The sequence below is a fragment of the Diaporthe batatas genome (assembly GCF_019321695.1).
Source record: "Diaporthe batatas strain CRI 302-4 chromosome Unknown Contig00006, whole genome shotgun sequence".
Lineage (NCBI taxonomy): Eukaryota > Fungi > Ascomycota > Sordariomycetes > Diaporthales > Diaporthaceae > Diaporthe > Diaporthe batatas.
Genome location: NW_025408553.1, coordinates 2,599,833 through 2,617,208, shown reverse-complemented (window position 1 = coordinate 2,617,208; position 17,376 = coordinate 2,599,833). Strand labels below are relative to the sequence as shown.

Here is a 17,376-nt window from a genome sequence, read left to right as displayed (position 1 = left end):
GAACACGACAGCGCCGAGAGAAAATAAAACAATATCATCGCACGCCTCGGGCATCCATTCTATGCGAGGCTGGGAGTAAAAATCTGCAGCATTCACTATGGTTATGAGTACGTAGAGAGACGTTTCAAGGAAATCGATAGCCGACTGGCAGAAACGGGAGTAAATGTGGGCAGACGCCATCAAAGGTGGGTTGTATGCACAAGAAGGACCGATATGTAGGACACGGGTCACGAGAAGGCTCTCTTGCGACCTGACCAATGCAAAGAGATGACAACAGAAAGTTTCACCACATAGATATTTTATAGCATAAAATCCATCATAACCGTCTTGAGATATCTTATTATTAATAGCTAGCTATTTTTAACTATTTTATATTTAATTAAATTAATAATATTTAAAATTAAATAAGTTTCTATATTAAGATCTTAAAAGTTATACTTCCCTTTGTAATAAGATAAGAGGTTTAATCCCTAACCTAGCTCTCAGTCCTTCTAGATTATAGTTCTCCTAAGGCCATTTTACCCTTCTTACCTAGGTACTCTAGTCCTTAGGTGGTTTCGTTTCTAGTCCTCATACATGTAAAACATATGTGACACAGTAGTAAATAATCAAGACTCAACATTGACTTAGATGCCGCTTTTTACTACTGTGCAAAGGTGCTATGTATGGAATAGAATTGAAACTAGTAAAATGCGACTTTGTTTCCCGGGGAAAATAAACCCTCGGAAGTTAAGAGAAAGAAATGCACTGCGGTAAGCGGGTTGTAGCATGTCATTGTGCACCAGGTACACAATGTAATCGACTGTCCAATTGATGAGGGAGCAGACGGGGTGTCATTGTCAGGCATTGACCAGTGGAATAGCATTGTCCGAGTGAAGAAAGGGAATGCAACCTATATACCCACCCTGGTTTGCACAGGTCTCGCATACCCACAATCTGCCGCAACACGCACTGGTGCTATCAGCGAAAAGGTCTCCCAACAGGTAAGCGCGAGTAGCTAGTACTGAAGAACCACGAGTGATATCGGACATTATACACTGACCTCTAGCAACATGTCGCTATCCTGCCCTTCGCAGAGTCACCAAGCAGCCACAACTCCTGGCGTTTTCTCCTACTTTCAGTCACTACCGAGCGAGCTTCAGCTCATGGTGTGGGAAGAATTCCTCCGCGCCGCAGACAGAGATAAACCACGCGTTGTACTCCTGGGCGCCAGACGATCTACTGCTGCTGATCTAGGAGATTATGCTGATCTTGTTGCGATAGATTGGCCATGGTGCCTACAGTTGGACAACTTCGAGCCGCTACGCGCGGACCCGCGCTCAGATGTGGCCCAGAGCTTGTTGGCCTTGTGCTGGTCTAGTAGGCATGTTGCAGCCCGGTTTCTTGATGCGCCCCGGCCTCCCAGGGTGCCATTATATCTGGGACGGGATATCTTTTGGCTACCCGACGACTTGCTCCGATACGCGAAAACGATTTATGGTTCGTCCTTCCGGCGTGCTCCGTATGAGCCTTATGTCACATTTTTCAATAGCGACGGCATTGAAACGCCCCGCGACATCATGGCATTTCATCCTTTATACAACGTCAAGTATGCCATGATCAACCTCGTTGCATTTGAAGAGGCCCTTCTCTGGGCAAGCCCGAGCTACGAGTGGTGCGGGGACGTCGACATCGAGACCTTCCGGAGACAGAAGAACTGCATCAAGGAACTTTTCTGCGAGTTCGGGGGCTTTCCGAACCTGATTGTCATGGTCGGCGCCCCGCGGGGCCATGTTTCCTGGAGCAAACTTCGGGTTGTGGATGCCGAAGATCCCGCTCTGTGTGAAATCGGCGCCAAAGAGGGCCCGGACAGATGTCTTTCGGCCTTTCGGAGCTACAAGACTCTCTTCGAAAGATTCAGAAGACTTTTTGATGATTATTTGAATGCCGATAATAGCGGCAACGGAGACCATCTGGCTTCTGTCACAGTGCTGGAATTGCCATGGTGGGTGAGGGCGGCCCCGAAGCTTTCGTTTGCCTTTCAAAAGCCGTGAGTCGTTCCAGATGTTTGAGAGACAAGCTTATGTAGTAGGTTGCTCTGGGACTACACTGCGTCTTTATATATGCTATAACGTGGTTCACCGGAGAATTGGGCAGCGTCGATCTGACATAGAACAATCTCAAGTGCTTCTATGATGAAATTCGATTTCCTAGAGATGAATTAGGCATGGGTTAGGTAATCTGGACATAATAAATGACTTGCAATATGACTGTGCCATTCAAGTTGTAATAACGCGCATCGTTTCCCACACGAGGTGTGAGAAGGGTCCGTTCAGAACAGAGCCCACCTCCTCGCTTGCTCACAATATTGGGGAAATGATATTTGTAACATACCTAGCCCATTGAAGAACAACAGATTACAAACATAGTTGGTCTATGGGCATCTGTGGGGGTAAGGTGTGCAGGTCATGTATGATGAGATTATAGAGCGTTCGGGAGTCACACCAGTCATTCTTTGCCGACACTACAAGGAGACCATCAGAGAATATCTGGTTTACATCAAGGTGACCCGCCTTGAATAATACTGACACGTGGGAACGCGAGTGTTGGTGGGATATCAAGGGACATATACTGTGTAGGTACCAAGACAGCTCATACGGAAGAGATGGCCAGCCCATCTCTCACCAGAAGCATACCTAGGTATAGAGCAAGCCCACAGTGTGAGAGTGAAGTAGGACGGTTGAACACTGTGTGAAACATGCTGCAAACCGGGCAGGCCCAGTCATAGGAGCCAAAATTAAAAATATCAAAATGAGATGAGGAAAAAGATAATCCTCAAGGACTCAGGGCCTGGCCGGGGATTGAACCCGGGACCTCGCACAGTAAATACGTTATAACGTATCGGATTGAACACCCGAAGCGCGAATCATACCGCTAGACCACCAGGCCGGTTGTGGGAAAAAGGTGTTGTGGTGGAGTATGTAAAGGTGGCGCAGCCGGCACATCCGAACCTTGGCAACACAGCCAAGGCGCACCCCTGTTGAAATGGTCCGTGCGGGATTCAAAAGACCTGGAAATCATTTATTGAGACTTCTTTGAGCTTCTGGACAACTCGGGTTGTTGAATAGGCTGGGCGGTAGGTGGCGTGGCTGATCGGAAATGAGCGACACTTGCCCGTAGATGGACGGCTCCGTGCCCCGACCGATTGCCGGTCCAGGCACATGTGCACCATTGCTTGATTGGGGCACTAACGTTACCGGCGCGCGTTTGGAGCTGTGAGTGTCTCACCCAGCCCCTCGAAGGGATCCTCACAGCAGATATTTGTTCAAGATAGCTTTGAGTGCAACGACGACGGACTAATTGAAAAGTTTTTATACTCATTTCGAATCGCAATGCCATTGGCGGCCAGCAAAAACTAGTCTGAGCCGGGTTCGGCATAGTATTGCCTGCAAGGAACATGGTGGTCTGGGAACCTTGGAATTGTTTGCACCACGGCCGGACCACCCTTCCCGCACGGCTCGTTTTCTGGGCCACAAGTAATGCGATGGCAGGGGCAATAGAATGATTGAATTGATGTCAACATATCTCCCAACCTGTATACCTTTTTTTCTTAGAAAAAAAAAAACCTCTAACTTCTAATGAGATGACTTCCTATAAGTCAACATAGGCTTCGGCCACACTATATTTTTCCTTTATACTATATAACTACTCGTTTGTTCTTTAATCTAAATATATATAAAGTCTTTAATAACTTTATATATATCCTTATAATCCTTTTATAAAGAAATTTTAAATCTCTTTTTTCCTTTATTTTTATTATACTTTTTATATTATTAAAGAGTTAATAATTATTAATAATAAAAGTTTTAAAAATAATATATTATAAATTATTTCTTTATTTTAAACTTTTAAAAGTTAATTATATATTTAAATAAAAGTTATAATATTAACTTTATAAACTTATTTAATAAAAGTTTTATTAATATATATATATATATTTAAAAGAATAATTTTTAATTAAGTTGTTTTTAATATTATAATAATATTTATATAATAATTATTTTAAAGATTTTATTTTACTATATAGCTTTTATAATATTCTAATTAATATTATATTAAAATAATACTTTTAACTTTATTTATATATTGTAAAATTAAAACTATAAGTATTTATTATATTATTATTATTATTATTAATATTATATTCTTATTAAATATTAAGTTTTAAATATTTATTATTATATAAAAGTATTATAAATATTCTTAAATATATATATAATAAAAGTAGAATTATATAAGTTAATATACTTTATAATATATAACTTTATTAATATATATATATAATAAAATAGAATTATATAAGTTAATATACTTTATAATATATAACTTTATTAATATATATATATATATTATTAAAAGTTCGATTTTACTTTAATTTATTTAATTTTATATAAATATTATAATAATAAAGTAAACTTATTTTAAATAATATATAATAAAATTAAGTATTATTTAATTTTATTATTTTATAACATCTTTAATTTATTTATAATATTAAAAGTAAAAAAGTTATAAAATAAATTTTAATATTATATTTCTTACTTTTAAAATATAATTAAATAAAATAAAATTAATAAATAAGAATTTTATATATTATAAATTTTATTAAAGTTATATAAATAATAATAAAAGATTATCGTTTAAATAAAACGTTTAAAATATAAGTAAATATAATATTAATTTTCTTAATAATTAAACTTAATATTACAATTTATTAAATTTATTTAATAATAAACTTTCTTATTATAATTATAAATTTAATAAATAAAATAATAAATTAATAAAAAAAATAAAGTTAATATCTAATAATTTATTTCTATATAAATATAATATAAAAATACTTTTAAATATTAATTTAATCTTTATTATTATAGTACTTTTATAGAATTAAATAGACTAGGGTAAAATCGACCTTTTTAGTAGGAAATGCGTGTGCGTTGGTGGGGTTGTGCGTTGCAGGGTGCGATGACTTCCGCGGACATTGCACACGATGAGCTCACAATGAGATAACCTTCTGTGAGATGACCTCCTGTGAAACAGATTCCTATGAGACAGCCTCCTATGGGATAATCTCCTATGACACGACCTCCTAGGGGTGTCTACCTAAAGGATAGCCTCCTATGAGACAACCTCCTACAAGACAGCCTCCTATGAGACAACCTCCTACAAGACAACCTCCTATAAGATAACCTCCTATAAGATAACCTCCTACAAGATAACCTCCTATAAGACAACCTCCTATAAGATAACCTCTTATAAGATAACCTCCTGTGGGGTAGCCTCCTGTGGGATAGCCTTCTACAAGACAACCTCCTTTAGGGAAACCTCCTACGGGGCAACCTCCTCTACAGGCTAACCTCCTATAAGATAACCTCCTATGGGACAACCTCCTATAGGATAACCTCCTATAGGATAACCCCCTATGGGACATCCTGCCCTAGGACAGCCTCTTATAGGACATCTCCCGTAAGACAGTCCCCCATGAGACATCCTCCTATAGGATTGCCCCCGTAGCACACCCTCCCATCCCCTATACGGAAGACTCCAAATTCCCATAGAATAAACTCGTAGAGTAGAACTTCCACATCCTCTAGGGTATTCTTCCGCAGCTTCCCAAGAGACCGCCCCCTAGATCAACTACACTTTTATGGGATTACGTGTTTGAGTTCCTATTATCATACCCTAAGCTTACGTCAAAGCTCTGAGAAATGAATCAGAATCAGATAGGCGCCAGGGCTTCTAACATGGCATAATCCAAGTTGTGGGACGTGTGGTGATCCTGCGGTAATAATAGATCGGATATAATTTAATCCGCTTTACGTGTTTTACGACATGCCTATTTGGTTTAATGAAGTGTATTGCTGAGTATCTCATGTCTTGCACTGAATGGTCTCACATCGAGTTGGTGCTTCGTCGTGCAAGTAGTTCATAGTCGATATCTCGCCAGGTCATCCTGAGCTGTGCATACAATAATAGAGCCTGTCTGGCCAGCTTCGAACAGACTGCAGACCACGTGTTGAGCTTCGTCGTAGTGAGTCAATTCTGTTACCCGTGGACATTTTTCAGAGCAAAGGCTGCTGCGACTGTCTAGTTATCTATATTTATGTAATGATTCCGTCAAGATGGTACCCCTTAGTCTTATTGATCTATGCGTCGCAAGCCTAAAGCTACATGCACCTATCATATTGTAACCACTGTTATTAACATCATATTTTTTTTTAAAACACTGATTCTTAACCTTTTACTAACCTATGAACGCGCCATCTATGCCCTCGGCCATTTGAGGTATAGAAGCGGAACCAATTGTAACATAATCATAAATGGGCTTATATGCCGTAGGAGCGGCTCACAATTTTTATGAAAACTCCTGGAGTGACCCCGAACATTCTTTACTGTGGAAACATGGCATTGCGCGCGAGGTGATTTCATGTCTATCCCTCGTAACAGGTTTCGTTTCTATTCCTCCTTTGTCTGAGGCCAACCGCGTCGTGTCGTCTCCATACTGTGTTAGATGCTCAAAGTATCAACCCTGAAAAACATACAATGCCGAGAACAGTAATGTCAATACTACAGCTTGCACATGGACACCTGGGCAGCCTTCCAAGGTTGCATGTGAGGCGGCATGAATGCGGAACTTGGGCATCACTATCAATTGTTCCAATCATCTGATAGGGATGTGTCCGAGTGAATATTTTCAAACCGGAGACACTAACTGGGCTTGAACAATGAAAGTCCCGATTCCGACTGTTAATCAGCTCTCTGAAAATGTACAAATAAGTGAGACTTTTACACATCGACCTCCATGTGAAACCACCGTGCTATGGCCCTGCAATTAGATACCAAACCACGCCATTGCAGAAGTCTCGTGCTCGGGGACGACATGGCCGACGCCCAGTGCGCTGTATCCGACCATCTTAGACCCATCTCCATAGATCATCTGCGTGTAGTTGGCCTCAGGGGAGCTGGTGATATTCCGAGTAAAAGGCACGTTGAAAACGGCAGACCACTCCTTGAGCTCTTCCACAAAGTTGTGATACACAACCACGACGTCGGAAGTTCCGTGCCAGAGCTGCATGCGCGGGTAGGGCCCCCTGTAGCTGGGGTTGTACGAGCGGACGGTGGCGGCCCACTCCGAGGGGGTCTTGGTGACGTTTCCTTTGGCGCACGTCTCCATGGGGTTGGCAGGGGTGCCCTCGGGCACTGCCATGCAGCCAGCAGCGACGCCCGAGTAGACCGATGTCGCGGCGAAGACGTCCGGGTAGACGGCGGCGAGAGCGTTGCACATCATGGCACCCGATGACCTGCCCACGCAAAAGACCTTGGCTGGGCTTGCCTTGTACTCGCTCAGAACGTACTGGACCTGTGGAGGGGAACGCATTAGTATGGCGATGGAGGCGTAGTTTTGGGATTTGCGTAAAAAATATACGTACCGTCTGTACAAGGCTCTGAGTGTCACCTCCGCCGTCGCGGGTCAAGCTCTCCGGTGTGCCGGAGTCCCAGCAGTGCGTGCTGTCGCCGGCGGACGGATAAATCATGATGGCGCCCCTGCCCTTGCCCACTGCGGCAAGATTGTTCTGTCCATAGTACCTCTGGGCCGAGCCACCACATCCATGGAGCTGGAAAGATATCAAGTCAGAACAAAGACGTCCAAGAACGAAGCAAAAGGACTGCTTACCGCAAGGATGACTGGGGCGTTTGCAGTGACATTGTCAGGCAAGTCAATGTACATCTCGATTCCGGATGGGTTGCTACCGAAGTTCGTGACCTGGACGAGATCTCCTTGGACACCAGCTAAAAAGCTGAGTCCAAAGACAACGCTGGCAATTGAGGCGGCAATCATGGTGGCTGATCTTGTACTGTGCTTTGGCTAAAAGAGAGGAAGTGACACGATGCTCACACTTTCATCAACATTGGCTAAGCTACACACCTCTGTTTATATAGACATTCTGACGTTTCAATACTATATCAACAATATTCAAGATATTGTGCACGTGAAGACGAACGGGCCAATTTCAATGAAACCTGGGGAAGTGGGTCTCGAGGTTACGCGTAATCAGATTGCTAGGAGAAGCACTAATTGGGAAGGTAAAGGGGTAAAATACTCATCCTCTTGTGAAAACACACACAAGTAAACGAACGCGTGGCAATCGTGAAATAGCAATGCGACTGTAATGCGCCAAGGCGGATATTCATTTAGCCAGTGGTGCATGTTCAGCATGGGAAAGCGACACCAACCACAACAAGGAGAATCGCCGCCCTCTGTGTAGCTTGCAGGGTCCCGATTAGGCATGTTGGACATCGGTAACGGGTTGAACAGCCGAGGTACGTCAAAGGTGCAGGCGGCATATCGGGCCAAAGACCCAAGAACGTCCACGTTGATATGTTTCGGATAGTTTAGTGATAACGATTTTATGTCGATGCGCTGTGCAAACCATCCTATTCACAAAGGTTTGTTTCGTTAATTGATCATTCCCATTGTTTTCGCGTGCCACAGGGATGTGTTTGCTTTTTGAGATATGCCGTCATCAGCCTTGCAGCTAGATCTGTATTGTTATCTGAGATTGCGCAAACTGTAATACGATCTCAAAAATTCCTCGCATTATTTTCTTGTCATGCAGGCGTCATATTTATTAGCGTTTCCACTTTTTAATGCTCCAGTCTCCACTATGGTTGCCTGGCATGTACCATGCCAGGTGACAAGGCTGGATTCGAACATGCCGGGGATCTACCTAACGAGTCTGGTTGGTTGATACCTAGGTACTTTAATATTTATACCGCTTTTGGACCCACTCTCTAGTCAACATCATACCTGTTTTCCGTGATAATGTGCTTTTGTGACCAGCTACCCTAGGGTAGAAAGAGCGAGGTCGGTTCCCACGCATCGGGGCACTGATGATGTGCGAGTCCAGTCGCAAGACATCCATGGATCACTGGCACTACAACAGCCACGCGTAGCCAAGCTCCCTGACGAACAGCTACTTTTTTTCAGCGCAAAATTAGGTCTCATCTCAAGAATGACATATCTGTAATCTGAACATCTGAAGAGAGTAGTCGAGCTATCTGGATGGCAGAATATTTTGCTGTGGCCGCTTCTGCTGATGGACAAAACTTGAAGTGCAGTACCGAGCTACAAGTGCTAAGACTATGATTGATGTTCTTGGTCGAACGAACGTAGGTATGAGTATTTTAGATAAATGGGCTTCCCATCATATGGATAGACTTATTCTTGTAATCACGGGGTCGATTTCGGGCAGCCCTGAAGCTGTGCAGGCAATTGTTACTCGATGCGAAGAATTCGTAGAATTCGTCTCCTTTCGATGCACGCAGTTGAAGCTGTGATTTGACATGTTTGTTTGCATCTCCTGTATCTGTTGAGATCAATGTCTGTTTTCACATATCGAACGAGTAAATATGCTTGAGTGCAGTTCGTACATTTGTAACTCCGGGACCATAACTGCTCCGCCGTTTGGCACTTGATATACATGCCCATGTGCCTCACGTTTATCATCTTTCCTTTTTTATTGAAGTCAGAATTACTCTTTCTCTTTTCTAGAAGTGCAGTCATTGGATTTTGCGAACGCAAGCAGGTTTGTAGACGATAGATCGTCTGCTCTTGTTGAATGAACCACACAGGCATATTGCAACGCCTACCAAGGCACTCTATGTTGACTAAGCAAATGCAAAGCAATCAGGCCAAAGACTCTGTAGACCCGGTGCTTAATTGAGACCTGAAGACTTGGAGATCCGAGTTCGTATGTCCGGAATTTCTTATGAGAGGCTTTCTAATTACCGCCGTGCTTGAAGAGACTGGTTTTGCTCATCCATGTGTTCACTCTCAGGGCCTAGGCCGTATCGACGGCTTGAAACATGCTAATTAGATGAAACCAGAAAGCCGAGATGTCCAAATCGTGGGATGCCACACAGCGGTCCGATCCGGCAAGACAAAATCGTACACAAGGCACAATTTGAAGAAACCAGTGACGATGCACCTGACGGCAGTGTTTTGGCAGGAGACTCACGCTCTCTGTAAATGCCACTTCGCAGCGTCGATCTCCCAATAACTAGCGCATCGCTGCCGAATAGTTTGTGCTGGATATGAAACTGATTGGTCTACCTCCTCTAGGGGTGAAGGGGTGAAGAGCTTGGAAGGTTCTTGTGATTCGGCCGCTCGTCCAATCATTCGGCACGAGCGGCACTTATTAGCCTCTACCGCTATAGTCTTCCCGCCACCTTGTGGCCGGCCCGGGGTTTTGCCATTGATGCAGCCAGGCAGCTCAGGAGGGAACCAACAAACGGCGTGTTTCTGTGCCAAACATGCCGAGGGCATGGATCAACCCAGCCTGGCACGCGGGAAGGAAAAGGGGGCCCACAGGGCGGAGCGCGAGGCCAAGGAGGCCCATGTGGCGATCCACCAGGGCAATTCAGGGCACGCCGAAAACACCGTCAATGCTGCACCGGGACTGCCAAGGCGTCCGCAGTCCGCCTGTCCGCAGGACGTGCGAGATGGATAAGATTTGAGAACCCTTTTTAACCGGCAAGAAGGTTCTGGTCCAGCTCGTATGACCTACGAATCGTATCCCGGGATTTGATCCTCCTCGAACCTGGGCGAAACAACGTTTCCCCTTGTGGAAGTATAGTTGGCCACCGGGCCGTCGAAGTGGTTGGTTCGCGTGATCGGATCGGGCAGAGTTTAGGTTCGTCTGGTGGCAGATGACGGCCGGAAATGGCCATGATGTGGTTGTCGCATTGAGCAAGCTGCGCCCAGAAGTAAAATAGCCCAGAGTTATTTTCTCTTTACTTTATTTACTTCCCTGCAACAAGCAGAGCCCCACTGGCCACTCGGGCGCCTGTGCCTGATCTTGGGCGTCCGATCTTGCCGCGATTGGTGCGTGCGTGATTCATCAACCATGGGAATAAGGTTCGTAAACCCCCTAGTCTTGGCACCTCCCGAGATTAATTATGGATGCAATGCTTTATTTGGGACCGCATCACGGCTATGCTACGGACTTTGGCTCAAGCCCGAAAATCGTTTATTATATCCTATCTTTCCCCCCCATCCTTCTGCGGGATTGACAGCCTATTCAGTAAGACTACTAGCTTCTTTCGCTCTTTTACACTCCACTTTTGTTTTCTTTCAACATGGTTTTGTCAACATCTCTGACTGCGCTCATTCTGGGAGCGTCAGTCCCCTTCGTCAGTGCTGCACCAAAGGGCTGCTCCAAGCGGGCCACCAACTCGAGTGGTCTGGTTGCCTCGACTTACTTCGCCGGCTACCACGCCAACCGAGGCTACCCAGTGTCATCGATCCAGTGGGACAAGTACACTGAGATCAAATATGCCTTTGCGTAAGTTTGAACGAGTGTGTTCACACAGTATTCTGTGGCATCCACTGACAGTTGCACAGTGAGACCAGCGAGGACCACAGCTTGAACCTGACTAAGGCTGCCCCGGAGCAACTTCCTACTTTCGTTGCAGACGCCAAGAAGAATGTTTGTAAATCCCGAGGTCCCACCAGGCTGCATCTCACTTGGCACCCACTGACATAGTTCCGAACAGAATGTGAAGGCCCTTGTTTCCATTGGTGGCTGGACAGGGAGCAGGTTCTTTTCATCCAACGTCGGCTCTGCGGAGAACAGGACAGTCTTCATCAAGAACGCCTTGGACCTCGTCAGCCAGTACCATCTTGACGGCCTCGACTTCGATTGGGAGTACCCCTTCAAGCAGGGTCTCGGTTGCAATGCCATCAACGAGAATGACACGGCCAACTTCCTCACATTCCTTCAGGAGCTGCGCCAGCAGGCGCCCGACCTGGTCCTGACGGCCGCCACCTCTCTGTTCCCCTGGAACGACGCCGCCGGCAACCGCTCAAAGGACCTGAGCGGCTTCGCCGACGCGCTCGACTACCTGATGGTCATGAACTACGACCTCTACGGCGCCTGGGCCTCGACAGCAGGCCCCAACGCCCCGCTCGACTCGGCCTGCGACACCCGCAACGTCATGGGCTCGGGCAAGATGGGCGTGCAGGCGTGGATCGACGCCGGCGTCCCCGCAAACAAGCTGACCCTGGGCCTCCCCGCCTACGGCCACGGCTTCCGCGTCAACCAGACCTCCGCCATCGCCGCCGACGGCACCCTGAACCTGTACCCGCCCCAGAACTCGAGCGACCGCTTCCAGGGCAGCAGCTGGGACGACGACCCGCCCATCGACGACTGCGGCAACGCCCAGCCCCCGTCCGGGACCTACCCGCTCTGGAGCCTGATCACCGAGGCTGGCGTCCTGGACGAGAATGCCAAGCCCATGCCTGGCATCGAGTACACCTACGATACCTGCAGCCAGACGCCGTTCCTCTACAACGCCACCAGCCAGATCTATGTGTCTTACGATGATGCCCAGTCTATTGCGGCTAAGGGCCAGTACATTGTGGACATGGGCTTCAAGGGCTTTGTTATGTGGGAGGCTGGTGGAGACTACAACAACATCATCATCGATGCTGCTCGCAAGTCGACTGGCTTGGCCTAGATGGGAGTTCCAGGCTCTCGGCTTTGGGGGAAATGCATAAGTAGAACTTACCACTTTTCAGTGTAAATTTTAATTCAATCCGTTCAACGGTATAACCTTGCCTTGGTTCATGGCGCAGTGTGTGCATTGCTTGTACCAAGCCCAAACTGGGCGTGTGTTGCGCGAGACATTATCCTTTGAGAAGGGCCATGTTGTGATATAGAGATTGCAGGGGGCGGGAGAAGTACCAAGGTCAACGTACCCAGGAATGCTTGCTCTCGACTGCAAAGAGGGGAGAGTTCCAAAATAGGGAACGAAGTTCAAGTTGATGCTTGTACATCCGCCGTGTAGCCACGGACGTCAACAACCGCCAGTATTGTGGTCAGTTTGAAGCCCAACTTATTCCTTTATTAACCAACATCTCCTTGAAGCCTCCAGTAGCTGGTTGTTTGGGTTTGCCTTTGATACTAATAGTACTACGAGGCCTCACCCGGCCAATACCGTCGCTCGCTGGCCTACTCATGAACCTTGTCCATGACGGTGAGTGGATCACAGTCAAAACTGAGTTCAAGAAAGCGAATCGCCAACAGCCCTTTTGTCATGTCGGAGGAAGTCATCAACTCCCAGCTGATGCGCGAAATGCGATATCAGGTGCAGGTCTACTCTGTTGGGACCCGGAGAGTTTATGAATGAAAGTCATCAAGATGAGTCTTCGCACTGTCTTTTTGAAAGCAATCAATGATATGGCCAATGCAGATTCGTGGACCGTGGCAAAGGACTGAATGTTTGTGCAGCGTACTTCACAATAGTAGTGCATTGCTTAGTTCCGGTTGAATCTGGCTGGCTGTAGTGGATATTGGTCCACCTTAAGGGATGTTCAAGGCGATCTTTCCACCATCCGCTTGCCCGGGGAATGGTTTGATCAATTTAGAGGTGAAGATGGAGTGGGAGGAATCGTTCGATTACAGTGGCAGTTTGCAGGTGGCCGCTGCAGCCTGGATCTGCTGAAACAGCTGATTTTTAGCAGATTTGGACGCTAAATCGTACGACCCACCCGCAAATATCGGGTTCACCTAGATATCCCAACAAAAACAATTTATGACGCCCCAACAGCGTACACTACACTCCGTACTAACAGAACCGAAGTACCACGTGATTCCAGTCCCAACCTATGGCTGTCAGGAGATAGACTTGGTATTGTTGACCTCGGCAGACTGTCAGCCGCATCGATGGAGATAATAGATAACACCCACGCTTGTCATCTAGTTCGTGCAAGAGGAGGCTCAGGACGGCCAGCCTTTGAATTCAAAATTTCCCCTGTATTTAAATCGATTCTTCCGAGTGCCATTCCGCATTGCACTGGAAGTTCCCAAGGCGGTCTCAATGATGGATTCGTCGACAGCCCGCCGGACTGCGGCATCCCAGATGCACGAGTCTAACACAAAAGGCACGGTGCAAGGTGAAATGGTGAACGACGGGACAAAGGACTACCAACCATTGAGGTCGAGACAGTATGACCTCAAGAAACCTCATATCACAGAGACCCCTATCACCTGGTCAAATTGGTATCGCCATGTCAACTGGCTGAACACCTTCTTCATTTTCGGCGTGCCGATAATTGGCTTCGCGGCAGCTTATTTTCACCCACTGAACCGCTGGACACTGCTGTTCAGCATTATCTACTACTTCAACACCGGGCTGGGTATCACGGCTGGTATGCAAACCCTAATTTGGTTGTCGTTTTGTCTTGACGCGGGCATGGACTGATTTGAGGGCCATCGCAGGATATCACCGACTCTGGGCCCACACCTCGTACAAGGCCACATTACCCCTGAAGCTTTACCTGGCTGCAGTCGGCGTCGGAGCAGCTGAAGGCTCGATCAGGTGGTGGTCCAAGGGCCACCGCGCGCATCACCGGTATACAGATACCGTCAAGGATCCGTACTCTGTCCGGAAAGGCTTCCTGTACGCGCACATCGGCTGGATCGTCATGAAGCAGAACCCGAAGCGTATCGGACGCTCGGATATCACCGACCTGAACGAGGATCCCATTGTTGTTTGGCAGCATGTCAACTACCTGGTTCGTTTTGTTCCTGCATGCAGATGAGACTGGCCGAGGCAGGCCAATGTTATGTCGCGCCTGTTACTGACCACGATGTTTAGAAATGCGTCATCTTCATGGCCTTGATCTTCCCCACTCTTGTCTGCGGCTTCGGTTGGGGCGATTGGTGTGAGTTTCTCCCCGGAGAGCAGCATAATCTCAGAATTACTAACATCCTCACCCAGTCGGCGGTTTCATCTACGCTGGTGTCCTCCGTGCCACGTTCGTACAACAGGCGACATTCTGCATCAACTCCCTCGCCCACTGGCTCGGCGACCAGCCCTTCGACGACCGCAACTCCCCCCGCGACAACTGGATCACGGCGCTGGTGACGCTGGGCGAGGGCTACCACAACTTCCACCACGAGTTCCCCTCGGACTACAGGAACGCCATCGAGTGGTACCAGTACGACCCCACAAAGTGGATGATCTGGCTGTGGAAGAAGGTCGGCCTGGCCTACGACCTCAAGCAGTTCCGGGCCAACGAGATCGAGAAGGGGAGGGTCCAGCAGCTGCAGAAGAAGCTCGACCAGAAGCGCGCCAAGCTGGACTGGGGCGTGCCCCTCGACCAGCTGCCCATAATCGAGTGGGACGACTTCGTTGCCCAGTCGAAGGGGGAGGGCGGCGCCGAGAAGAGGGCGCTCGTCACGATCGCCGGCGTGGTCCACGACGTCACCGACTTTGTTCAGGAGCACCCCGGCGGCAAGGCGCTCATCTCGTCAGCCATCGGCAAGGACGCCACGGCGATCTTCAACGGCGGGGTCTACCTCCACTCCAACGCGGCTCACAACCTCCTGAGTACGATGCGCGTCGGCGTCATCAGGGGCGGAGGGGAGGTGGAGATGTGGAAGAGGGTGCATGCCGAGGACAAGGACAAGCTCATGGTCCGGGACCTGAATGGGGAGCAGATTATTCGCGCCGGAGATCAACCGACAAGAATAGGCACTGGAACGCCTTGTGCTTCTGCTGCGTGAAAAGTCGTTTTGGGCAGGAATGAGCATTAGACTGTGTTATGTTGATAAAGGGATGATCCGCCTCTCCATTAGAGAATAAACTCTTGGTACATATGTATATACGCACCACCTCAAGTGCTCCTTTACACCAACAGTCCATGATGCGACTGAACAGTCTGTTACTCCCAGTTTTCAAGTCACATTATGACTCAGAACGCTATCACGAGCTGGCTCCAACAAACACCACGAGGACAGCAGCGTATGCTGCAATCGCAGCAAGCACCGTATCCCCCTTGAGTCCCTTGCCTCCTATTGCCAGAAGCCCAGCAAAGATGAGAGTCGAGACGCTCGTAACGAGCAATGTCGTCAACAGATCTTTATGCAGCACCATGATGAGCATCGGGATGATCAGCGCAGTGCCCCCCGCAACGCCCATCGTCAGTCTTTCCAACAACCCCTTTCTTTCAATAAACTCCTGCCTCTGCGAACGCGACCCCCCCGGGAGGATGCACTGGTTTCTGTCCCATTCCTGATCTTCGTCTATGTTTTTCTCGACGCGCCTTAACCAGGCAGGTGGATCCGTGGGGACAGGTATCATGTTGTGCTCTCTCAGCATCATGAAACCAGGCCTGGTCTTAGTCGTGATTAGGAACGGGTCGATAGTATCCATCGACTTTGCCAGGCTATTTTGCTCTCTCATGAAGTCGTAGTTCCGGATGGCCTCCGCTAAAAGATCATATCAGTTTGCTCTGTATTTCAAATGTCTTCGCCTAGTGCGCAAGTCTGTTCACTAACTGTACTCTCTTAGCAACCTGCCCGCAACGACCATCATCCCCCTACTCACATTCCGTGAGTTGTGTATGTCATTCGTCAAATTGACGAGCTGGTCCTGAAGATCATGAATAACCATCCTCTGCAGGATGGCTAGCTCGATATCATACGATTCTGGCGCAACATTGACACCGGGTCTTTGAAACTTTTTCGGGAAGAGATGGGTGTCGCTCAGGATTCTGAGTCTCTCGCCAAAGGCTTCGTCGCCTAGAGCTTTCTTTCCGAACTTGAAGCGATTTGGGTCCAACTGTGGAGTTGCGTTCAGGCGAGGAGGTGGGTTTCGTTGAGCCTCTACGACCACGCGGGATGGCTCCCGCTCCTCATCAGCCCCTGCAGGTTGGAAGTTGTTTCTATGAGCCATCGATATTGTATTGGTATTGGTCTTCACTTCCGATTTGCTATTATTCTATCCGGAAACAAAATTGGGAGAAAATGAGGAGAACGCTCAACCTCTTTTACCCTTCGATAAATGCTCCGAGTCTGGAGGGAATTTCCCAGAGTTGCCAATGGTTCAGTCGTTGAGTACCTATGATTTCCGTTCTCGTACTGGTATTGGCTTCTTGTATCTCCACAGCGGTGAGTAATGGCTGTCACACTACATACGTTTGGGGTTGTACAGCACACAAATGGCTTAACTAATTGCTTATGGACTTCACGTCTTATTCGAGTATTATGATGCGTCAACTGTGGGGCTGAGAGAACGACGTCCAATCACACGCATTATCACTGCAATGGCTTCGATATGCATCTGGAGGCTTGCATGATCATAGCTAGGGTAGCCTGAAGAACTCACGCCCGCGGATAATCCTACCTAGGTACGTTCGCTGCCTGCTGCTGAATTCTCCTCACCTTCTGCAGATCGATCGACCTTGTGTATGTCTTCCAGAAACAGATCCTCCTGCCCAGGCTGCAGGCTTCTGGTTGTTATGCAAATCCCAGGATTCATACAACATGC

The 17,376-nt window shown here is 47.3% G+C and overlaps 5 protein-coding genes across 5 annotated transcripts; 3 read left to right on the top strand and 2 right to left on the bottom strand.

Annotated features, from left to right (window-relative positions):
* Positions 1 to 1,559: 1,559 nt before the first annotated feature.
* Positions 1,560 to 2,068, top strand: KVR01_006173 (uncharacterized protein; the record flags this gene model as incomplete). Its single annotated transcript, XM_044781683.1, is given in 2 exon segments — positions 1,560 to 2,029; positions 2,044 to 2,068. The coding sequence occupies 2 exon segments, from the start codon at positions 1,560 to 1,562 to the stop codon at positions 2,066 to 2,068; spliced, it is 495 nt and encodes a 164-aa protein (XP_044644976.1).
* A 4,803-nt stretch (positions 2,069 to 6,871) lies between these two features.
* Positions 6,872 to 7,879, bottom strand: KVR01_006464 (uncharacterized protein; the record flags this gene model as incomplete). The annotated part of the gene is made up of 3 exons (XM_044786762.1): positions 6,872 to 7,399; positions 7,470 to 7,655; positions 7,715 to 7,879. 3 exons carry the CDS (start codon positions 7,877 to 7,879, stop codon positions 6,872 to 6,874), a joined length of 879 nt encoding a protein of 292 aa, XP_044645267.1.
* A 3,223-nt stretch (positions 7,880 to 11,102) lies between these two features.
* KVR01_005767 (uncharacterized protein) lies at positions 11,103 to 12,643 on the top strand. Its single transcript, XM_044788550.1, has 3 exons — positions 11,103 to 11,384; positions 11,444 to 11,528; positions 11,596 to 12,643. The coding sequence occupies exons 1-3, from the start codon at positions 11,179 to 11,181 to the stop codon at positions 12,556 to 12,558; spliced, it is 1,254 nt and encodes a 417-aa protein (XP_044644570.1). The 5' UTR covers positions 11,103 to 11,178; the 3' UTR covers positions 12,559 to 12,643.
* Positions 12,644 to 13,962: 1,319 nt separating this feature from the next.
* Positions 13,963 to 15,611, top strand: KVR01_006270 (uncharacterized protein; the record flags this gene model as incomplete). Its single annotated transcript, XM_044793110.1, has 5 exons — positions 13,963 to 14,102; positions 14,211 to 14,251; positions 14,322 to 14,617; positions 14,701 to 14,767; positions 14,824 to 15,611. The coding sequence occupies 5 exons, from the start codon at positions 13,963 to 13,965 to the stop codon at positions 15,609 to 15,611; spliced, it is 1,332 nt and encodes a 443-aa protein (XP_044645073.1).
* Positions 15,612 to 15,810: 199 nt separating this feature from the next.
* Positions 15,811 to 16,782, bottom strand: KVR01_006081 (uncharacterized protein; the record flags this gene model as incomplete). The annotated part of the gene is made up of 2 exons (XM_044784956.1): positions 15,811 to 16,316; positions 16,386 to 16,782. The coding sequence occupies 2 exons, from the start codon at positions 16,780 to 16,782 to the stop codon at positions 15,811 to 15,813; spliced, it is 903 nt and encodes a 300-aa protein (XP_044644884.1).
* Between the last annotated feature and the right edge of the window lie 594 nt (positions 16,783 to 17,376).